This window comes from Pinus tabuliformis, chromosome Q, assembly GCF_031772625.1.
Source record: "Pinus tabuliformis cultivar Carrire ecotype Pingquan chromosome Q, CPIR1, whole genome shotgun sequence".
NCBI lineage: Eukaryota > Viridiplantae > Streptophyta > Pinopsida > Pinales > Pinaceae > Pinus > Pinus tabuliformis.
This window is the reverse complement of record NC_142296.1, coordinates 80,636,381-80,661,630: the sequence shown is the minus strand read 5'-3', so window position 1 is coordinate 80,661,630 and position 25,250 is coordinate 80,636,381. Positions and strand designations below refer to the sequence as shown.

Below are 25,250 nucleotides of genomic sequence, written 5' to 3'. Positions count from 1 at the left end.
TTCTATAAGTAACAAAGATCAATCACATCATTTGTCGAGTAATATTTTTGCTTGCACAATATCTTTATAAGTGTACAAAATAAAGAGAAGATAGGCTTCGTCCACTAAAATAGACAAATATTAACCACTATAGTAATAATTAGTTTATTTTTATTAGCATTTCGTTATGTTAAAAAAAAATCAGGGGCAAAACATTTACAATTATAGCCCTCTATTTTTGCCCAGGCTCATCAAACTAGCCAATTTCCAAGATCGTACCAAGTTATTAAATGTATACTTAGGACTGAATATTTATAATTATAGCTCTCTACTTATACCAGGTTGTAGGGTCATGACGCTAGTTACATATACCAGGTTGTAGAGTTCATGACACTAGTTACTTATACCAGGTTGTAGGGTTCATGACAGTAGTTAATTTCCTAGCTTATATCATTTTATCCTAGATTAATATTACGATGAACAATAATACTACTACATGATAAATAAACATATCTCCTAGATTTGGTGATTCGACTTTTGAAGTTTTCATTCACAAAGGTAACGTATTTTTCAGAGTGCAATAATAATACACGTAAATTGGGCATCATGTGTCAAATTCATTGCTCGGCCAGCATATTATTTTAATATTTCCCACAATCGTTACAGATGGCCAGAGTTATGACCACTAAAAATTTATAATTTTACATAGCAGAAAGCTTGTGATAGATATCTGAAATAACTAATGAACGGCCTTTCCTGAATGTTTTGGTATTGCATTCTTGAGTGTCTCTATATTGTTCAACTGTTAGATGTTGGCAAAGGGGCAAATTTAAGGAATCATAACGCCTCAAGTACACATAAAAGCACTCTATTCCTTCCCAGTAAATTTGCACGTGTTCTGCTGCAGATATGCCTATATTCTTTTGACCGAATTATTACAGCCAAATGAAATGAGAAATGAAAATAATTTCCTGAACCAAATTTTGAGCTTCAAAGATAGCGAAACATGCCATTTCAAATTTGAACATTGTTTCAGAGATATAACCACTGAAAATTTACAACTTACATAGCAGAAAACATGTGATAGATACCTTATGATTTCTATATAAGATAACTAATGAATGCCCTTTTCTAAACGTTTTAGCGTGGTATTCTTGAATATAACTATGTTGTTCAAGTGTAGGGTACGACATTATATCACAGGTCCCTGAATAATAAATCTTAGCAAAGGGGAAGAATTATGTGGTTATATCACCTCAATACAAAATTTGAATTGTTCAATGCTTTGTTGCAGATATGCCTAGATATTTTTACCAAATTATTACAGCCTAATGAAGCAGATATAAGAAAATTGATATTATTTCCTTACAACCAAATTTTGAGCTTAATAGATTAGAAATTGCAAGCTACAGATCACCTTTAAACTGAAAATTGAAAGAATCCACAAAATTTGGGAGAGAATATACTGTTTACACCCCCTCGAGATTGTCACTCAAGTATATGATAAAAATTTGCAAAACCATGTTTTGCATAGTACTGTAAATTAAAGTAACCACCATCAAGTTCATTCAAAACAAATGCGAAGATCTTATGCAAGTAAAGTGAAATCCATTGAGAAAATAGTGATGGATACTTGAGAAGATTCAAAAACCGTTCAGCCTATACCCAAGATGGAGTACAAAGAATAAACATTCAGTAACCCTACAGCAGACTCTCATTTACTACGACCGAATTGCAATTCCATATTAATCGGATTCACATATACGATCTACTGAGAGAACAACAAAAACATAAAACAAAATTACATGCAACTTTAAAATGTGCAAAAATGAGAACTATCATACACGAAAATGATGAACTCAAAGATCCAATTTGTCGACTCCTGCTCCAAATAGCTCAACACAATCTGAAACAAATATCAGGTATAATCAGGAGCTGCCTGCAATCCTCTAGTATGTACCATATGGCCAAGAAAAATGCTTATCAATAGCCAAATCCTCTTCAGAATTTAAAACTAAGTTGAGAATAACCATCAATTCCCCACCTAACTGGTTCAACACTAGTGGTACAAATGCTTACTTGTTATAGATATCCATCAAGCTTTAAGCAAAATTGGGCCCACCCAAGAACTCAACATGTCACTCAAGGCTAGTTGCACTTCTCTTGACCCATGTTCACAACTGATTAAATTTGCCATGAGTGGAAAAAATCGAGATAAGGATCTCTCAAATGAAGAGTCCTTCAATCCACTAATAGCTTGTAAAGAGGCAACAACTAAAGGAGCACGTGAGGCTAATTCCCTCCTCTTTGCAGAACCTAATGGTATTATCCAATGTGGCTTTGACTGTTCACTATGAGATTCAGGAAGTGCTCCAGTGCTCGCAGTTTCTAAATATACAAGCAAAACTTCTTCACACAATTCTACAAGACGGGCCTCTATTTCAACCTCTTTATTATGTATAGATTTATCAACTATCAAGTTCTGCAGCAAATTCAGGGAGGCCTGGTAGGACTCGCTCTCCAGTCGCAGTAGAGGGGGATCTGGCATTTGTGATATGGTACCAAGTTCTTGAAGCTTTGACCGAAGAGCATGATCACTATTTATTCTATGTGCATGGCTTCCAATAGAATGAAGAGACTCCACAAGTACCATCGTGTTAGCTACTGACAGCTGTTCTCTGTGCATATTATAGACCTCCATAATAGACTGCAAAAAACGAAAACAAATATGACATAGTGAGAAGCACCTTTTAGAGTCAATCCATATGGACTTGTATACTATACATTACCTGAAGAAGGTTTAAACAAACTTCTAAACAATCTGCTAGCATATACAAATGAGTTTGCAACTGGATGTGCAACAGGTTTGTCTCCCTGCATTTAATTTTCAATTCATATGGAGTTCAGAAGACACCCACTGAATATAACCCCCTTACATCCATTCAAAATGATCCATGGTACACAAAAAAAGAACACTTCCATTAAGGGTTTCTTCCATCACATCATTCATAATGGACATTCTCTGCCTCTGTTAGATAACAAACAACTACTTCCGAAATCCATAATCAACTAAATGATCTGAACAAAACATGTGGAAAATAGCCACTCATTGTATATCAATAAGATGTCATTTTTTACAGAAGATTATCCGCAACATGACAGGTAAAAATGCAGGAAGGCATTAACTAAAGAGATGCAACAATAAGAACACCCCAAAAATAACATGTAATCAATGTAAATTCTCTATATGAATTAAGCTTGCATTCTAGGCGATTGTTTGGATAAGCCCTTTTAATTCAACCAACATCGGAGAAAAGGGTACATCTACTTTCGGTGCAAATTCCATCACAGTACAAGTTCATTTTATCACAATCCCTGCATTCATTCTTTTGCAGATTATACCGAAAATAGTGGAATTTGATCTAATTGTTTCTTCTATCACATCATTCATGATAGGAGATTCTCTGATTCTGTCAGCAGACATTATTTTTACATCATAATTAATTAAACTGACCTGAACTGAATATGTTGATAATAGCCACTCTTTGTAAATCACCATGATGTCATTTTCAACAGCATGTGATCTGCTACAAGAGATGCCTTGTATAAATACCTCAAAATTCAAAACCTCCACCAAGATGATTTGAAGATCAACCTCTAGACAACAGTTTCCGTAAACCATTGACAGTCAACAAACACCATTGGAAATGGTATGTATACATGATTAAGTGCAAACTTATTAATGTACATTGCATTTACTTAACTGCAACCTCTGCATTTGATTTTTTACAGCCTTTACCCAGCTCATACAAATATTCATATTAAACCATAACTTTTCACATTAAAGGGACACAACCACACCTGACAGAAATTTATTTTAGCTTTATGCTCATGGAATTGCTAAAACGATTCAAAAGGTTAAGTAGAAAAATATGTGGTATTAGAAAACCAAGTTAAACTATAATACTGCCACAATGAACAGAGTAGAGATAGTTCTGAATAAAGCAGTAACTGTTAGGATTTTAGGTACAAGAGTCGATCCAAGCATTCCCTCTCTGACTCTGTCACATCTGCTGCTTGTCGTCTCACATTGACTTGCCCACCAGCTTTGGCACAAGGAAATAAGGGAGACTTAAGTGGCTACTGCTATGCCCAATAGTGGATCTGGCAATCCATCTATTGTGCTAGTTCAGCTTTCTGGAATTGAACTGTGTATAAAGTTCAATTCCAGAAAGCTAAACTAGCATGATGACTGACTGTGAAAACCTACATACTCGAGTCCATCAATTGTTGGAAATGGCAGCAAGAACCCTGTGCCTGATAGCAGTGGTTCCACCCAAGGCATCAAGGGAATTCATCCCCAGTGTCTATCACAACCTAATCTTGACATTGAGGAAACACCTATTGATAGTTCTATTTCTGAGTATGAAAATGTATGTTATGCATTTCTTTAGGTATTTTTGTGAGTAGGATTCCCCCCACCTATCAAGTTTCCCATTAGGACGAGTTAAGGAGGTTTGGGAACCCATGGGTGGTGTTACTCCTCTTTCAGCATGGGCACATATATGCACTTTTCATTTTTGACAGCACCATTGTAAGCCTAGAGAATCCATGTCAAAGCCTTGTAGGCCATGTGGAGCCTATGTATTATGGTATCCTAGGCCTGTCATGGTCAGGCATGGCTGGTTCCATTAGTACCCACTCTTAAACTCCTTTCATCCTGGATATGATTGAAGGACTTGGGGTGGATCTCAAGGGACTCACGGTTTAGTGGAGCCGTTGGTTTTGTAGTGGTGATCACACTTTGTAGGGCCAATCCAGCCCATGTCTTGAGAGCACCTATGTCACACATCATAGTCATGGCAGTCTCACATTTTCCAACATTTCACATTTCCCAAGGAATTTTACAGATTCCAATGCACAAGATCCCAAGGGTCAAAAGTCAACCAAGAATAGATTGTTAATTTCTCCCTGCCATGCCAAGTAGAAATTTTGTCAAACTGTCAAGGCATCCAGGAGATATCCTCAGTCAAAGTGTACTTGTTCTCTTTTTGTGGCATGTGTGGACTCCTTTTGAACATGTCAGGGTCGATCCTTTGTCAAATGAGGCATGTGAATATCAAAATTCATCTACAATTCTTTTTCAAGCAAACGCATATGTTCAAAATGGCAAATCAATCAAGGCATTGGAGACCCAATTTTCTGGTTCATTGAATTGGAGACCCAAAGCCTACAGGTGTGAGGCTTTGGAGGGCTCTCCAAAGGGTTAAAAGTGATTGTTGGCCATGTAAATGAAAGAAACGTTAGATTACTCAATTGAAAAACCATGTGATCAAGCTAAAGGGTGAAAAATCATCTCAAAATAAATCAAAGGACCAAGTCGACCTCATAAAACAAGTTGTGGGTCATCTCAAGTGAGAATTTGAGGGTTTTAAGGCCAAGTCAAGGAATCTTGGACCTAATATAGATATTCGAAGGTTCCTTTCAAGTAACTCAAGCCAAATTATGTCAAGCGAGCCTCTCTTCAAGTCAAATCAAGCATATCAAGCCTCCCAAAGCTAGTTGTTTGGCTTATTGTAGCACATCAACCACCTTTTGCGGGACATCTTTTATGTAAAGATTTATTTCTCATTGTAAAAAGTTTGGTTTCCTGGTTGTGGATGACAAGACTTATCATTATTTTCGAAAGAGGGTTTCAACTTGTCACTAGAAGCAAATTATATAAGGTGTTATGAAACCAGCTCAAGAAAAAGATAGAAAAGATAGATCAACGCCTTAAAATTCAGCCTCTTCGAGGGGGCAACCTCTTTTACATTACATAAATGAACAATTCTTCGATGATTCAAATGACAAAACCTCATTTCTATATATAGGAGTCTAAGGAGTCACAATATAACCCATCCGACCTAACAATAATAATATAAAGCCACAAAAATAACAATAGAGGGATTCTATGGGGCACGCTAATAACAATATGGGGACCACAGGGGCACAACAATATTAATAAGGGGTACAACTACAATAGTAATGGGGTAATCACTAGTATTATAGGGGCCCAACATGCCCCTCCTTCAAAAAAGTGTTGTCCTCAACGCTTGAGTAGTTCTGGATGCTTCTGTATAAAATTCTCATCCTCCCATGTGGAATCTTCAACAGATAAGTTCTTCCACTTGATAAGATACTCTGAAATTGATCGATTTCGTAGCTGTCGAGTTCTTGTTTCTGTGACTGCTTCTGGTTCCAATATAAATTTTTCCTTCCTCGTCAAGTTCTGGCAATATTGTTTGAACTAGGAGCTTATCGCCTATAACCTTCTTTAAACATGAAACATGGAAAACTGGGTGCAATCGAGAAGCTGCAGGAAGCTCCAATTTGTATGCCATAGTACCAATCTTTTGCAACACCTTGTACGAACCATAATACTTTGGTGATAATTTATTATCCTTCTTAGCTTGCTTGAGGGACATTTGCTTATATGGTTGTAGCCGTAGGAATACCCAATCACCTACATCAAAACTTCTTTCGCTGCGATGTTGATCTGCCTGTTGTTTCATTCTATTTTGTGCCAACACGAGGTTATCCTTTAAGAGTTGGAGGACTTGTTGTTGATGTTCGATGTGATGTTCCACTACTTGAACCTTAGAATTTTCTCTTAAATATGATGTGATGGATGGTGGTTGATACCCATAAAGTGCCATAAATGGGGTCATTTTTGTTGCTGTATGGAAGTGTTATACCACCATTCAGCCAGAGGCAACCATTTGACCCATTGTGTCTGTTTATCAGATACAAAGCAACGAAGATATCCTTCCAAACATTTGTTTACTATCTCAGTTTGCCCATCAGATTGAGGATGATAAGATGAGCTATGAGCTAACTGAGTACCAAGACAAGAAAATAATTCTGTCCAAAAATTTCCAGTGAAAATGGGATCTCTGTCACTTACAATAATCTTTGGGTTTCCATGTAGCTTTTGAATTGTTTCCATAAATGCAGTAGAAACTGTACTGGCTTTAAATGGATGTGATAATGCACAAAAGTGTGCATACTTGGTAAGTCTGTCAACTACCACCATGATGACACTCTTTCCCTCAGACTTTCGAATAAGTGCCCACACTTCTTCGTCATTCTTCCATTCCTCCCTTGCTTCGTTTATCCAATCTGGTTGGATAATAGAAATGGCGCACAACAATGCTTCCACATGCTCATCCTTTCTTGAGAGTGCATCTGCCACCACATTTTGCTTCCCTTTTTTGTAGATGATTTCAAAGTCATAACCCAACATCTTTGTGACCCACTTTTGTTGCTCTTCAGAGGATAATCTTTGTTCTAAAAAGTATTTAAGGCTATCATGATCCGTTTTTACCTTGAAGTGTCTTCCCATTAGGTAGGGTCGCCATTTCTTAAGTGCATGGAGTATTGGACGACTTTCAAAAGCAATGGGTCTTTCATCTTGCATTAAAACAGCACCAATTCCATTCCTGAAGCATCACATTCCACAATAAAGTTTTTTGTGAAGTTCGATGTAGCTAAGATAGGTGCTTGGCACATTGCTTCTTTAAGATGTTCGAAGGCCTTTGTTGCTTCTAGAGTCCATGAAAATGCATCTTTCTTCAATAGTGTTGTTAGAGGTGCTGCTATTCTCCCATAATTCTTAACAAACTTGCGATAATACTCTGTCAACCCGAGAAATCCTCGCAGATGCTTTTTGGATGTGGGGATTTTCCATTCCTTAATGGCTTTAATTTTGCTAGGGTCTACCTTAACTCCTTCATGAGATACAATATGACCCAGATATTCCACCTCTTGTACTCCAAAGAAACATTTGGATCTTTTTGCATATAATTGTTTCTCCTCTAATAGTTGTAGCACCCTATCAACATGTTCAACATGATCCTTCCAAGACTTGCTATAGATTAGTCTATCATCAAAAAATACTAACACAAATTTTCTAAGGAATGGTTTGAAAATTGAATTCATCAAACCTTGAAATGTTGAGGGTGCATTGGTAAGGCCAAAAGGCATGACCAAAAATTCATGACCCTCATGAGTTCTAAATGTTGTTTTCGGAATGTCTTCAGTCTTCATTCTGATTTGATGATATCTTGAACGAAGATCCAACTTGGTGAAGTAAATCGATCCATGCAATTCATCCAGTAATTCATCAATGACAGGAATGGGAAACTTATCTTTAATAGTGAGCTTGTTGAGCTCCCTATAATCCGGACACATGCGTCATGATCCATCCTTCTTGTGCACCAATACTACTAGAGCAGAGAGGGAACTTTGACTTGGTTGAATTATACCAGCGTCTAACATTTCTGCAACCATACGTTCAATTTCACTATTTTGGGCATAGGGATATCTATACGGCCTGATGTTTGGAGGAACACTTCCTGGAATCAGATGAATAGCATGATCATGATCACGAATAGGTGGGAGACCTTTGGGAGCCTCAAATACCTTGGAATGATTGTCCAAGACTTTTTGGAGATCTGGAGAAATAGATGATTCCGATGTGGAAACATCTAGCGAACATAATTGTGCAATTACGCCTTTTCGTTCCTTTTTTAAAAGTTTTGTCATACAGTTAGAGCTTATTATCTTTCCCGGTTTCCCTGCAATACCCCTTAATTCAACTTCCTTTCCTTCCACAGAAAATTTCATGAAAAGTTCTTGAAAATTAAAAGCTATTGTACCCAAGAATTGTAGCCATTGGACTCCTAATACAACATCAGCACCTCCCATTGGAATGGAAAGCATTGGGCTAGTCAATACATATTCTCCCATGGATAGCTTGATATTATGGCACTTTCCAGAGCAATTTATTGTTCCTCCATTTGCAACCATCACTTGACACTCTGGTGCTGGATATAAGAAGCAATTCAATTCTTTTGCTACCTTACAATGAATAAAATTGTGGGTACTTCCTGAATCAATCAACACTATTACCTTTTTCTTCTTGATTTGTCCTTCTATCTTGATGGTTTGAGTGGTAATTCCCGCCAATGCATTACAAGATATGGTCGGATTCATTTGTTCTTCATCTAGGCTTTGTTCCTAGAGTATATCCTCTTCTTTTGACCTTTCTTGCTCCTTTTCTTCTTCCTCTTCACAATCTATGTAGAATAATTTCTTCTCAGCACACTTATGACCTTTAGTGTATTTGCTATCACAACTATAACAAAGCCCTTTCGCTCTTTTTTCTTCCAATTGTTGTGGTGTCAACCTTATAGGTTGTGGAAGACTAGCAGCAACAACACTTCCGTCTTTATAGCTGTGAGTGGTATGCTTCCTGATTGCCATAATTTTGCTTTCCATTTTTCTTGCTAACCTGAATGCCTTCTCTAATGAATCAGGTTCCCAAAGGCAAACATCATGTTGGATATTATCCTTTAAAGACCCTGTGAACACATCAATCCTATGCTCCTCTGGAATATTTTTTACCCTTATGTTCAATTTTTGGAACTCCTCAATATGCTCCATTATTGAACCCTTTTGTTTGAGACTTATCAATTGGCTAAAAAAAGTGTTGCTTTTTGTATCCTCATAATGTGCTATCAATTCTTCCGTAAAAATTGCCCAAGTGATATGTTTACGAGAGCAAAGCCATTGATACCATACAAACTGATTTGGTTCCAAATATAAAGTTGCAATACGTACCTTTTGTGTGTTTTGCACATTATTGAGATCGAAAAATTGCTCCATCTGTAATATCCATGTTGCGGGATCCTTTCCATCAAACTTCCTCATATCGATTTTTGGAATATGGTGCGTCTTCGATCCAACATTAGAGTCTATGAAATCATGATTAACATTTGCTTTGTTTGCATCATGAGTTTCCTTTCCTCCCCTTTCACCATTAGTAAGTATTTCTTGGAGAAAATTTGTCAAAGCTACCTTCAAATCTATCTTCAAATCGTTAATCTTGGCTTCCACGCCCTTTATCTTAGATTCCACTCCATTTATCTTAGCTTTTGTTAGCTTTTGTGAAAGTGAAATTTGTTGCACTTGGTCTTGTAATTTTGATATATCATGTAGCATTTCTTCCTCTTCTTCATGAGTCATGCTAGAGCTTTCAGATTGCTTACTAGGTGTTTGCATTTTCTTTCCTCGGGGCATCAGTTACCGATACTAATGCTCTACTATGCCCTCTGAATTGCTTCAAAATAATTTTTCAAACCAAGCTTAAGCAAAAATTTTAAAAATCTACACACCTTTTTTCACTTTGTAGGAGCTCGATATTGCCTCTGATGTATCTCTGTAATTTCGGATCATCCAATTCTGAAATTGCGACCTGTGGTAGCCCTCTGTGTCCTCTTTCCAATGCCACCAGTCTGAGCCCAATTGGATTCTCCAATGGAGAGTTATGGTAAATCTCCCACAGTGACCTGATTATAGACTAATTCAGTAGAGCGAACTTGTACGACGTGCCACGTGTCCCTGTTTTGACCTTTGGCTCTGAAAAATATATACAAGAAACTACAGTTCGTCCTCTTTCTGTACCTTCTTACAAAATTTCAATCCGATGCTCAGAGAGAAAGTTATGATGATTTTCCCCAGGTCACCTGTTTGGAATGTAATTCAGGAGTCTGCAAAAAGACCAACTTCCTCAGATCATATCTCCGCAAATATAGTGCGAAAAACTCTGAAATTCGGACCCGAGCTTCAGCACAATGTCTTCTCAAATGGGTTTTTTTTTAGCTTCTGAAACGTCGCAGAAAAAAAGTTATAGCGAAAATGCCACGATGACCTATTTGGAGCAGCGAAACCCTAGAATCCAAAGCTCTGATACCAAATGTTATGAAACCAGCTCAAGAAAAAGATAGAAAAGATAGATCAACGCCTTAAAATTCAGCCTCTTCGAGGGGGCAACCTCCTTTACATTACATAAATGAACAATTCTCTGATGATTCAAATGACAAAACCTCCTTTCTATATATAGGAGTCTAAGGAGTCACAATATAACCCAGCCGACCTAACAATAATAATATAAAGCCACAAAAATAACAATAGAGGGATTCTATGGGGCAGAGTAATAACAATATGGGGACCATAGGGGCACAACAATATTAATAAGGGGTACAACTACAATAGTAATCGGGTAATCACTAGTATTATAGGGACCCAACATAAGGCTAGTAACTACTTCCCATTTGGTGTGTTGCAAAAATGTAAGATCATTATGCCATTATAAGAACCTCATTTGGGGCAAAAAACTTGTCTTTTGGATTCATTTTTCTATTCTCTTTCTTCATGGACATCGTTAGATATTATACTTTCATAAGATTTGTGTAGGTTATTCCAAATCACACAAAGCTTGCGGATCGATCCATCCATTGAGGCGCTACATACTCATGGAAGAGGAAGGCCACACTTCCTATTTGTTGGATTAAGGTTTTCAAAGTCTCGTTGGACACACTTATCAAAGTTTTCTTCTTCAAGGATAATATTTCAACAAGGAAATCGTCCCTAGTTGGGTTCTGACACCTACATATCATCTTAGACAAAAGTGAGGGTGACTGGTCCTAGACTCCAAACTCACTTTTTTGTCCAAACATACAACGTTGGTTTAGAGAGAGTTGTGATCACAATCTGGCACCGGAGGAGGTAAATTGCAAAGCAAAGGTAAGACTCACCTCACCACCATTTTATTCAAAAAATCTAAAACATTGTTCCAAAATTTTGTTTGTAAAAAATATAAAAATACAAAAATATTTCACTAGCTTAAGCTCAATAATATATTCTTCTACTAGTTTATTCACTTGGGTTGCAGTTCAATCTTATCTAATTGATCCAAGGAAGGTATAGCTTGCTTGCTGAGTCACTGGATTCGCTTCCCCCCATGTGTCACAAATTGAACGTATCGAACACGATTCTCAAGGGACATGTATCTGATTCGAGGCCAGAGCATGTCACGAAATAGCGATTCATGTCCCACAAGAGTCTGATTCGCTCCCACAGCAAATCGCAATTTTCAAACATGTGACTAGCAAAAAGGGACCTATGGACTTGATAAAAGCTAGAACTGGGCCGCTTTTCCTCATTCGCAATTGTGGTTTTGGAGTTGTGGCACTGTGGGAGAAACCAACAAAAGAGATAGGCATGTTTTGGAAGTGATTCAAGCTACAGGTATGTGGATCTCCCTTCCATTTTTTCTTGTTTTGCTACAGCAGTGTGCCTGTCATGTTATTTACATTTTTTTTTATTTTTACAGCAGTCATGGTTCAATCAAGGGCAATAGGGAAGGGGCCAAAAAAGGGGAGGAATATCCCCATTGGTAATGCCCCCACTCTTTTAATTTCATTAGGGCATGCTAGTGTCCCATCTATTGGAAGTGGGCCTGCAACAGCGACTTCAAATGTTGAGAGAAACATCAATTTAGCAAGACAACAAGCTCAAAAAAGTAAATATCCCTCGTGGAAGTATGTTATAAGAGATCAAGGACCATGTAGCAAGTTAAAGGGAGGAAGCAATGGTCTTTAGAAATGCAATTTTTGCAACAATCAATTCAAGAACACCTATTTCCATGTGAAAGCACATTTGTTGGGCTTACCATGTTTTGGAATTGGAGCATGTTTAGCAGTGACTGCATCTAAGAGGAAAGAATTAGAAAGAGAGGCCAATGTTGGTGTGGCAATGGTGGCTGCATCCTAAGTCACCATGTTTGTGTTCGTGTTCGAGTTCGATGATCTTGAAATTTGAATAAAGTTCGGCACCTAAAATTTTGCTAATAAAATTCAACATATAGAAATTTGAAAAAAAAATATGTATATATATATATATATCTTTTTATAAATTGAATCAGTTAAGATTGGTGAGAAGATAACTTTGGTGGTGTACCTATATAGTAGCAGCATTGACAGAAAAGGATCAATTTTCCAAAATGAAGTGCGCGCTCAGGTAAATTAAATCATAAAATACTGGTTTTCCGTTTGAATAAAGGAGACTATCGTATTTCCATAAAATTAATCGAAAGACATTGGTTGCATATGTCATTGGGTAAATTTAGTCACCAAAAGACCGCCCTCGCATAAAATTAATCACAGAAGTCCTTTGGAGATCATCTCGTCGGCTAAATTTCAAAAAAGGAATACAGCAGCGAGATTAATTTAATCTTTTCGTATGTTTGAAGTTTGAATAATTAAATCTTTTCTTATGTTTGAAGTTTGAATAAAAATATTAAATCTTTTCATATGTTTGAAGTTTGAATAAAAAGGCCGAATCTTAGAGAATGATGTAAATACCTACGTTTCCATAAAATAAGGAAAAGAATTGGTGTTTTAGGAAAGCATTGGTCGCACTCGGGCAGCTTTACCCACCAAAAAACCTAACCCCGAATTTAAATTTTTTAACTGAACCTAATCGACTTTTTTGCCGAATTTAATTTTTTTGTTTGAATTCGCCATTCTATTTGGGTTCGAATTCGTCATTGGGTTCGAGTTCAAATTCGCCATTATGTTCGGCGTACATAATTGAACTTGTTCAAAATCGTTTGAGGTTCGGCAAATTTTGAATCTCAAGGATAAAATTCGTAGAACCCGGTGAGTTAGGCTGCATCATCTAATAACAACAAGGATGAGGATCCCCTGCCATTCATGATGAAAAGCAGTGCTAGTTGTCCATTTGGGAGTTCTGGTGGGGGTGGAGGTCAAGCAACAAACAGGAGGGCACTTAGTCCAATGCACAAGATATTTCGGCAAGAGAGACGATGAGATTGATATCACCATTGCCTTCTTTTTCTATCTCAACTTCATATCATTTAATGTTGCACAATCACCTTTATTTATTGAGATGTGGCAAGCTCTAATTCAAGGGGCTCCATAGGGGTATGTGCCTCCTAGGTCAAAGAGGCATCCACTCATCAACTTCATGGTGTCTTCCTTGAATGGACCAGTTTTCTTGAAAGCAATGGATGCTCTTGGAAAATACAAGGATGCACAATATATGGGTGAGTTGTTCATTAAAGTTATTGAAGATGTAGTTGATGATTTTTGTGTGCAAATCATTACAGACAATGCTCTTGTTTGCAAGGATGCTGGCATGATTGTGGAAGCTAAATATCCACAAGTATTTGGACACCTTGCATTGTCAATTTCTTGAATTTAGCACTTCAATCTATTGCTTTTGATGTACCTTGGATTGGAACTCTTATTGAGGATGCATGACATATCCGCAACTTTGTACAAAATCATACCAATGCCCTCATAATCTACAAAGGGTACACACATCTATCATTGTTGATGAATGCAGATACACGGTTTAGCTCTGCATTCATCATGCTAAAAACGTTGAGGGAGGTCAAGACCGCTCTTGGGTCCATGGTTATTTCAGATTTTTGGTCTTTTTGGAGAAAGACAGATCAAGTAGCCTCAAAAAGAGTCAAGGACATAGTATTAGATGATGCTTGATGGGAGAGAGTAAATCTTATTATTAAGATCATGGACCCAAACATTGCTTTGTTGTGATTTGCGGATACATACCAACCCATCCTAGTAGAGGTTTATGAAGGGTGGCATTCCATGATTAAGTCCGTGAGGACCATTATTTTTCAAAGTGAGTGCCCTGAGTATGAGACATCAGTGGAGGTCGTCTTCACCACCATACAGGATATTCTTGTAAGCAGGTGGGACAAGAATTGCACACCTTTGCATTGCTTGGCTCACTCATTGAATCCAAAATACTACAACCATGAGTCGAGGAATGGTGGATCTTCACGCAGATTCCCTCCTCACATGGACGGTGAGATTTCACAGGGAGGAAGGATGCATTGAGATGGATATTTCAGGATAGAGCATCCCTTGATGACGTGGAGGAGCCTTTGCAAAGTTTTCCACTGGCACTAGGTAACCTGCAAGGTATGATGTTATTAGAGACAGGGGGCTAAGATTAACTCCCTCAAGCCCCTTCTTATATCTTCTTGTTGGACAACCAACAACCTAGATTAACTCCTAATCAAAGGCCCAGATCGATTTGACTTGATCTCTGTCTTTTTCTAGAAGTTTCACCCACAATTAGATTAATACCCATTAATTATTTAATTTCCTAAGTTTAGACTTAGGGTCCCATTAAAAATAATTAATTATTTTAATATAATCGTCTCTAGGTGGAATTTCCCAAAACGGTTTCTGGGTTCTTTGGAATGCATGTGCACAAGCCTCCTTGCAAAATTTGAATCCTAGAGCACATCTGATGCTTACCCAAATCAACAATGGGTAGCCCCACCGTCCACCAAAACTAACACGCATTGCCCCTGTACTGTGCCTTTGATCCTTAATGTCAAATACTTCAAAACTCCCAAAAGTGAAGCAATAACTCCCCCAATAGGCAAAAGCAACCCTCCTCCCTTCAGTGGTTGTGATGTTGGTGGTCCACCTCCCATCGACTGGGGTCCTCCATCTCTTGCGTCAACCTCCTGCTCCATCTCATCATCAAGCTCACTATCTGAATACACCTCTATGTAATGGGCCTTGCCCTTAGTGCACTTATGCCCCGGTGCCCATGGCTCGTGGCATGTGAAGCACAATTTCCTCCTTCGGAGGTCTCTCCTAGTCTCATCATTAAGCTATCCACGCCCATCCTCTCTATGTATGTCTAGTGTCTCGTCCCCCTTGGGGTGCAACGTGTCTAACAGGTATAGGGGCCTTGGTCTTCGGCAAGGCATCAATCTTGTATTTGGCTCTAAAGATGGCATCATGTAATGTCGTAGGCCTATAAGCCCTCACCCATGAACAACATGATCAGTCAGGCCTCTCAAATGTCTGTAACAATCATGGCCAATCGCTGGAAATCTAATATTTAAGCCTCGGTACTACCAGTCTGCCTTAGATTTGCCAACTCCCTGAAGTGCAACTCTAGATCCTTCGTATCAAACCTCTCAACCAACCTCCTGGTGAACTCAGTATAGGTAGTAATGTGTACGTGTCCAAGAGTGATCAAGTCATGATACCACCACTCCTGCACATCTCCCTCCAAAGGCAGGGTGGCCAATCGGATAGCATCAATCTCTTGCATGGGGTTCAAATGGAGATAAGTGTCCAGCTTCTGGACCCACGCTCTAGTTGAGCTCTTGGCTAACCCATCAAAGTATGGAAGTGTGACCTTCTTTGCTACCTTTTGCATCTCTTGGTTCGAATGTCCTCCTCTATGTAGTGTTCCAGCTCCGGTCTTGCTTCTCTCCTTGAGGTGTATAAACTCCCCAAAAGGCATGACCTGTCGAATCTTGGGGTCTAACCCCTCATACTCATCAATCCATGACTTCACAAAGTGCACCCAATCCACAACAGGATCTGGTTCCCTCTTTCTCTCTGTGAAGCCCTAATTTTAACAATTAATAGATTTTTCCAACATTTATACTCAGAATATATAAAGCCCTAATTTTAACTAGACAGTGACATTTTAAAGCAGAATTTATCAACTCATGGGTGGGTACTTACTTGAAATTTTTGTCTAAAGATGTTTCTGGCACTACCAAATTGTCTCGACCTATCTGGTTCCCAGATCCAGAAAACTTCAAAATGGAGATCTTCTAGCCCCTGTGCCCATAGTTCCCAGAACAAATAAGGCTCAATGCTACTCTCTATCTGTGACTTCCTCCAAATTTTCTTCTCTAACTGTGAGATACTTTTCTGCCAAAAAAAACCTTCCTCTCGTATGCCTCCAACCTCCCCTTATATTATAAACATCATTGTTTTTCAACCCTCTACTACCCCGGCAATGAGGCATGGTTTCTTTGCCTTCAGTCTGTTATGTGGCTCCTCACAGCGTCTTAAAGAGGTGGTCATACTTTATACCTTGACATTCACCACTTAATATCTCATTCAAGTGATATTAACTAAGTTAAGTAATACCTTTTATTAAACAAATGTTTAATATTTTATTAATTTATACCCTTTTTAAAGTTTAATTATTTGGTTAAGATTTATATGGTTTATAATAATATAGTTTCTCCTTTTTTCTTTTCTTTTAATAGTTAGTTCCTTCCCTTTTAATTTAATAATTCAATTTAAAACTTATATATTTATATAGCTAGCTCTTTTCATTTGATATATAATATATAATATATAATTCCTTTTAGTTAATCAAATCCCTTTTATTTATATATTTTTGAATAATGTACTAGTTATTTTATGATAGTGGTATAACAAATACTCCACAACGTATATTCATTAGATTTTGGTACGTTGGCATTGACTTACCATTTTGATAATTAATTCATTACTTTATACTCGGACATTTTCCATAGCTAGTTAGTACACATACTAGTGCAGTACATGTGATAAAAGCATATGTGGCTATCATATGCATGCTAATATTTCTATGTTCTTGATAACTCGAGGTGAGTCATTACACTCTCTGGCTCATCCATGAAATGTGGCATAGTGGAATGGCTAGCATGGCCATGCGTAGGAGTATGTCGTTGTTGGAGTGTATGCTCCTTTGTGTGACGACTTCCACCTCCCACTTTGGAACCTCCATCACCATTGTGTTCATGCTCAGGTTGGTTCTGCACTTGAAGGCCCATCATCTGTTGCATCATATCCATCATTAACTGACCCTGCCTCAACATGAGATAATTTACCCGCAACAGCTCCCCCATAACTTGGTTCTGCACTCCTTGCCTTGGTTGTTCGTTTCCTCCATTTCTATCTCGACCCTCCATGCGTTGTCAAGCTCTGTATTAGAGAAATGGTCAGGTTATTCTCCTCTTTCGTGTCCTCTTCCTCTAACTCTGGCTCAAGTACGATAGACCATTCCACCAAAAGGTCTAGACATCCACTGCTCTTGTGCCCATAGCTGGCCAAGAACATGCTCTAATACCACTGTCATGTCCCAAACTGCGAAATACAACGAATATCAAAAACATGCACTAAGCTACAGCAAAGAAATCCAAACATGCAAGCACAAATTTACAAAAGCAAATATAAGTCAGTAAGCCATGAAATAACAGCCATAAATCTGAGCCATTTTATTAATTTTTCAACTAGAGTTGAGTACAACAGAGTGGAATGATAGAACACGGGCTTGCTAATGTAAGCATGCAACACCCAGTTGAATATCTAAGCAAAACTCCAACTGAGATAGCTCAATCTATCCAAACACACTGCCCAAAAAAAAATTGTTGCTATTGTTGCTTCTGGAGGCAAACTATAAAATGACCCCTAAAAACTACTCCAAAAATTCTGAATAATTAGGAGAAAGCTCCTCACCCCCAATCCAACAAAACCCAGAAATAGTTTGGGTTGATTCTAGCTGTGACCCGAAACACCCAAATTTGGATAAAATTCCCACCCGAACTATCTGCTGCAAATTAGCTTTGATTTCCTCTCTTAGTTGCTAGAATTTCCTCTGCAAAATTTCTCTGGTAATGAACAAGAATTCTCAGCTCAACTCATGCACAAAATCTCCACTTCAATCTTTGTGTTGTAGATGACACAGAAAAGCCCCTACGCATGTCGTAGTGACAAAAATTCGGCCCTTCTGATAGCAATGTTCTCAGCCTCTGAAAATCTCCAAGAAAACTCATCCTCCACTGAAGAAATTTCCTGCAAATTCCCAGCTCTGGAATCCACCAAATGCTTGCGCTCCTAAATACCACGAATTCCACAATTATGTCATCCTGGGACTTGCACAAGCTAAAAGATCTCTGCAAATTGGCCCTCCAAATACCCAACTCTACTCACAAATTCTCTTCTAGAGTGACACTCAAAGTTCACTGAAGAAGAGTTGGAATTCCCGCTTGGAACCTCCTTGTGCTAAACAGCACTGGTTGATTTGGCTAAGCAGCTCAAGCAAACTCTCAAGTTTTGACAATGAAATGCCAAAATTGGCAAAAATGAGGCTCTTCCCTTCCTTTTATAATTGTTGCTCACCCCTTACTTGTGGACTCCACCAATTCAACCCCCTTTTCCTTGTGGTTCAATTTTACTACGGAGTTCAATTTCCCTTTCTTGAGTGACCCCCACAACTTAATACCACTTTAATTTTTCTTTTTCCTAAGTTGAGCCTTCCTTTTTCTCCAAAAAATAAATTAAGCCTCCACAACCCACTTTTCCTAAGTTATTATGCAAAAATTATTTATTAATCGCCAAAATTGCAAAATTGAGAATTTCCCTTGGCAAAATTTTAAATGGGGACATGACATAGCTATGCTTTAATCTGCATCCATTCATTGAATCAAGGAAAACTCAAGATTCTTCTCCCAAGTCTGCAACCATCTGCATCACAACAACTTCAAGCACTTCTGCACCGCCTACAGCACCAGCAACATGATCATGTAAATTAGATTGCAAGGTGGAAACTAAACAGAGATTTCATGGCTTGGATATAAGCTAGGATAGTGCACTTCTTGTAAATGTTAATTCATCATAAAACATATGTAAGGTAATGATAATATTCAAGTTCAATGGAAATAAACAATTCTCCAGATCTTGTATGCCATGTATTTACTTCTAAACCACTATAATCATCCTTACAAACCATTGTAATCAGCCTTACAGACCACTGTAATCAGTCTTACAAACGAAATGCATTCACATATCTGTGAAACAGGGGTACGCGAACCCAGGGGTGGGGTTCGCCTACCTATACCTGATTTGCACACCCAAGCACCAGAAACGGGTTCAGGTTCTTCTCAAATGCACCCTTCTGAACCTGGTTCAGGAAAGGAGAACCCAATACTTTGAAATTTAAAAATGGGTTCTTTTTTTGTGATGGGTAGTTGGTACCCTGTAAAACAGTGTGTAGTTCCCCGAAAACAGGTACATGGAGTGTACGCCTACTTAGTAAGCGATGGTTGATGGATGGGCAGGAGCCTCCATATGAGAGTGCCTCCCTAGAGAGCCTGTTGCCTGATGAGCTTTGTGATGTTGATCATCATGACATGAATGTTGATGAGTGTTGACATGGCTTGAGGAAGCCAAATCAGTTATCTTGAGACTTGTTTATTGTTCAGTTTCACTTTTTTTGGGTATTTTCTATTTCATGTGTGGAAATGCCTTGAGGCAAATTTTGAATGTAGTATGACAATGGAGTCCTGGACATACAATATATATCTATTATCATGATTCCTATCTCTCTGCTTGATATTATATTTGAAATTTCAATGTGAATGTTCAATGTTTTATTTTTCTTGTTGTAAATTGAAATATTTCAAAATTGAAAACTCATAATTTGAATTTCATATATATATATATATATATATACACATACCCTTGACGAACCCACGAACCTTGTTTCAAAAAGTGATGTACATGTCCTCGTACCTGAACCCGTGTTTCCTGACAACTTAGATTTATACCTTCTTGTGTTCATTTATATTGAAGCCGCAGTCATGGATAAGGATCATCAATTACATGTTTTATATTGGCCTTCATAACCATTTGACATCAATGCCAACACTACTAACAGGTCATGTTTGCTACCAACACTACAATTGTGTCCCACCAGCCCTACCTATTCCTATGACTGGATTCTTCGAAAGTTGTCCTTGGGCACCCTCCCTCTGGCAACTGATAGCTATCTATTGCTGGTGGCTAGCTTACAAACTTGTTTCTTGCGCAGCTAACTCACCTAATGAATTGCATGACTACCCTTTTCCACCATTGTTTCTCACTTCGTCGCACCAAGTTGCTTTAACAATAGTTGCGATGTGCTTCTATCACAGTATCACCCCCATGACTCCACACTGGCGGCTTACATGTGGGGCTTGCGGCACCTGCTCTATTGGTGGCCCCACAACTGTTGGTACTTAACCCCCACAATAGGGTTATCTAACTATGCCCTATGTTGGAAACTAACATGATGGTTGCGACTGTCTACTGTCAACCACTTCCTTCTTTATTTCTTTTTATTTTTCTCCTACCCCAACCATTCCTCCCCCCACCAACCCTATGCCTCTATCGCTAATATTACTCATATGATTTTTAAAAGCTTTATCTCAATTATGCTACACCCTACATTGCAGTTTACCAATCAATCCTCCTTGTACTCTACTCGTATGACTTCGTTCAATTGTCGTACGACATATGGTTGTACTCTACCTAGACTCATCACTCCTATGTGCAATTCCTCAGAGATCAGTAAATCAAGGGACAAAGCTCTAATACCATGAGAATTTTCCAACCATAACAACCTAGCCAATTACTACCTAGTAGATTTCCTTGTTGTAATAATTGATTATTATGCAGATCTACAAAATAAAATACAGTTTGAATTTTAAATACCAATACAACAACCTAGACTTCATCCAGCTGATCAAACCCTACACATTTGAATCGAAGCCCTCCAATCACTTACATCTCACTCTCAATGTGTATTGTGCTCAAGATGTAATGTGTCTTCTCACTTAGCCTAACTTTACTTTTATAAGTTTGAGCCATTGGCCTACCAGACTAGGCCGAATGGTGGATTACTTGCACTTAAAGGCGTTTTCCAACCAATATAGAGTCCCGCCCAAGTTCAAAACTAGGATTATCATACTAGAATGGTTTGTGGGCGGTTGTGTTAGCCTCAGGACTATAGTGGCAATCCCACTTACTCCACCCCAGGTCTCCTCGGTCAAAAGAAACAAGTCTACCAATTCTCTCGATAAAGATAAATAAAAAGAAGTTTGAGTCATTGACCAAATCCATAACCCTTGAGTCATTGACTATTGAGATTAATCTCACCTCACTTGAGATTTATGTTGCACTAATCTTCAAGACGAGGTAACAGTCGGGATGGAGGGACGCCTCCCCAAGAAAGCTAGAGCACAACCCCAAATTTTTCATGAGACAGTGGGTTACGGATGACTATAAAATATATATATATGAAAAGAATATTACAAATTTAGAATTCACCATAAACATTTGTAGTTGCTTCAAGCTTCTAAGCATAAAAAGCTATACCACATAGTATTATGCACAGGCCTTACCCTTGCCACTTATGAAAAAGCTCAAGCAATTCCAAAGAGTGTCATTCTATTATTGGCCATTATACATGAGCAAAATACAAATTAACTTTAGGAAACTTAAGTGTAACTATTTTCAATTTGCAATAAGGTCCAAGAAGTGTCTATGAGACAGAGAATTGTCTCTATGGCAACTATTCTTCCTTGTATTTCTTGTTATTGGTGATTATGTTAGAACATAAAAGGAATTATGTTCTCAATAGGTTTTGAAGACTTTTACAGTTGTGTTGAAAACCATTATAAAACACTTTGGTTCTGTAAAGAGATTACATTCATATATCATATTCAAAAAGCGATTAAATAGGAATTTATTCAAACATTTACTACCCAATCCAAGTCACTACTATCTAATTGTTTTCACGATGCTTGAGGTTGGGACGGTGGGAACAGTAGACCTTGAATGACTCCTGGAAACCCATGTACATGTAAAAGCTAAGATGACCCAAAAAATGTGAAGAACAATAGCAAAAACGACAAGCATCAAACCTTTGAATGTTGCATTTCCTGTTTACTTAACATGGAGGCTTTGCTTGTTGCAATGTTGTTGCTGAAAATACAATATTTAAATTACCCAAAACTCAAATTGAAACCTATCATACAAAACTCACAATTTAACTTGCAATTTGTAGTTTGTACAACAAATTTGGATTCACTGCAATACAAAAATAATGGATGGCAAAAATGATCATATTGTCCAATCATCAATGCCTATGCTTCTCAAAATGGAAGATATATGCCCAAAACATCCCTAAAATCTACCCAGAAAATCCCTGAAATCTGCCAGAAACATCTCTGAAATCTGTCCAAAACATCACTGAAATCATCATGGAACATAACTAAAATCAGCCCCAAATGTTTTGGGGACGACCAGCAAGACCCTAAGTCCCTGGTGAAGTCCCCATTAGTTTGGACATTTCCTAAGGGTCCATAAGTCCCCAAAACACAAGAACACAAGGTACATGGGCTTTTTTAGGGGAAGTACGTGGATTTGTGCCTCTATAGCTTGTTGAGGTGACCTTTAGTGCAATGTTGGCACATAACCACTTAAAACCCATCTGCAAGCTTATACTTGGTGAAGCCTTTGCTTTATACCCCTTCCAATCTTGTGATTGGGCTTGTGGGGCGACTTGAAGGCCTAGTTTTATAAACAAGGAATCTGGGATTCAATTATAGCCTTTGTTAACAACGATTTTTTGAGAGGTAGAGAGCCTAGGAGTTCAAAGACCAAGATGTACATAATGTGGGAAATGTAAGCAGATCAAGCAACTTTATTTTCTTTTGCCCTCTTGTATAAATCTACCTAGGGTTGGGCCTAGTCCTTTCATGTTCCACTCAATATTAAATGCACAATGTTTGAAACCTTGTTATAGAACCTAAAAAGATTTATTTACAAGATCACTAGTTAAGGGAGGCCTACCAATTGACATGGGACTTATTCACATGGACATTCAAAGACCTATATCATAGATGTCAACAATGTAGGTGACCTTAGTGTTTAACTCAGTGAACTCAAAATTGGACTCAACCAAGTTGACCCCCAAGTGTATTAACTAGACCTTCGAACCGAATTAGGGACCAATTAATACCAAACTAATCTAACTTGGACAAGTTCATACCTACACGACCGAGTCAACATTGATTCAATTCCTTGTTGGCCAAGGCATCCTTTCGGAGGCAAAATGCAATTACAACAAAAATACATAAACACTAGATTACCTCACCCTAAACCCTAAAAGCACACTTACATAGAGACTACTTCCTCTGTTTGTCTCACACCTCTCACATTGAGCATTTGGAGTTATTGGAGAAACATTCAAGAGTTGTCCTTGAGGAATCCAACAAGTCCAAGGACTTCGAGCTAGAGGATGGTCATGCACCTCATGCTAAGGATCCCATTTCTAGCAATGGTGATGAGTTTGATGATTGATCATGTTGATCAATGATATGCAATATATAGATCAATAGTATGTAGCATTTTGTTTTTGGGACTCTAAAGGCCATTAAGAGCCTTGTTGATTATGTATTTTGCTTCAGATATGTATTGCACATAGTGCCATTTTGATATATCCACCCTTACATGGTATATACCATATACATGAGTAGACTTTGCATATTCTCTCTCTAATGGTTAGGAATAACAGCTTGGAATCTTTAAAATATTTGTTTTCATTTAAATCTTAATATTTTATGTATTTCTTAGAAAAATGATTTATAATATTCAAATATGTCTAATTCCTAATAGAGTTGAGTCAAGTCCAAGCAGACATTAGCCAATTCCAAGGCCAATTAAAAGTATTAAACCATTGGAATACCTAATAAGTTTGAGCGCTGTTTTTTCACTCTATCCCGATGTCAATTCTACCCAAGGTTGGGTCGACTCCTTCTGTGATCAACTTCTCCCCATCTCCATACCTAAGAGAGTTGCTCTCCTCGAAGATGCGCTATTTGGGTTGTTGATTTTCAAACTATACCTATTCATGTGGAACCTTTGTCTTTCTTGTGAAACAAGGGAAATGGTGTAATATTTAATAAGAAAGAACCTGCCAAATCCCAGACCATTTACATGGTATATCATCTCCTCAGAAATCATTGTACAAGTGCAAAAGTCTAAAATGAAGACGCCCCACCTAAGCAGGAGGCACACCCTAACAACATATGGAAGTCACATGGACTTCCCCTAGGGTTTGATCCCATTGTTCCTAGATATACAAGATAAGGCATATCACCAAGCTGCCATGCTACGAGGGAGAGAAGACACAGCTAGGCTACTCCTGTGCAGAATAATGGCAAGTTTCCGACTTTGGCAGTCACAAATTCAGAGACATAAATGTCCTAAGCCAAGCAATGATGGATGGAAGATCATGGAACCAAAGTTTATCAAGCTAATTGTTGTAATGATGCTTGTTTCTAATCTTCTGTGGAGGCTAAAATTTGAAGAATCGAATCCAGAACTTGATCCACAGTTTCCATTTATAGTCGACGTTCAAGTCCAAAACAGGACACATCATCAGGAAAGAACGGTTGAGAGGAGGAGAGGGGAAGACGTATAAATATAAAGAAAGGAAGGAAAAAATAGGACACAAGCTGGTGGTTGGAACCCTAACCATAATAACACCTAAAGACTAAAAACATAAAAAGCCTAAAAACAGAAACGGATAAAAAAAAGATGATAAAGCCAGGTTAAATAGTACGGAAATTACATTAATAGATTATGTATTGATACATTAATAGATTAATACATAAGAAATGATGTATTAATATTAATGTAATACACTAATTTATTAAGGAAATATATTAATAGATTATGTATCAATATTAATAT

At 38.0% G+C, this 25,250-nt stretch overlaps 1 protein-coding gene across 1 annotated transcript in view; it reads right to left on the bottom strand.

Moving 5' to 3' along the window:
* Positions 1 to 1,478: 1,478 nt before the first annotated feature.
* Positions 1,479 to 25,250, bottom strand: part of LOC149218359 (brefeldin A-inhibited guanine nucleotide-exchange protein 2-like) — a 51,858-nt gene continuing 28,086 nt past the window's right edge. The window contains 1 exon segment of the mRNA XM_089383915.1: positions 1,479 to 2,686. Coding sequence (XP_089240041.1) covers positions 2,075 to 2,686 — 612 coding nt within the window. The 3' untranslated portion in view covers positions 1,479 to 2,074.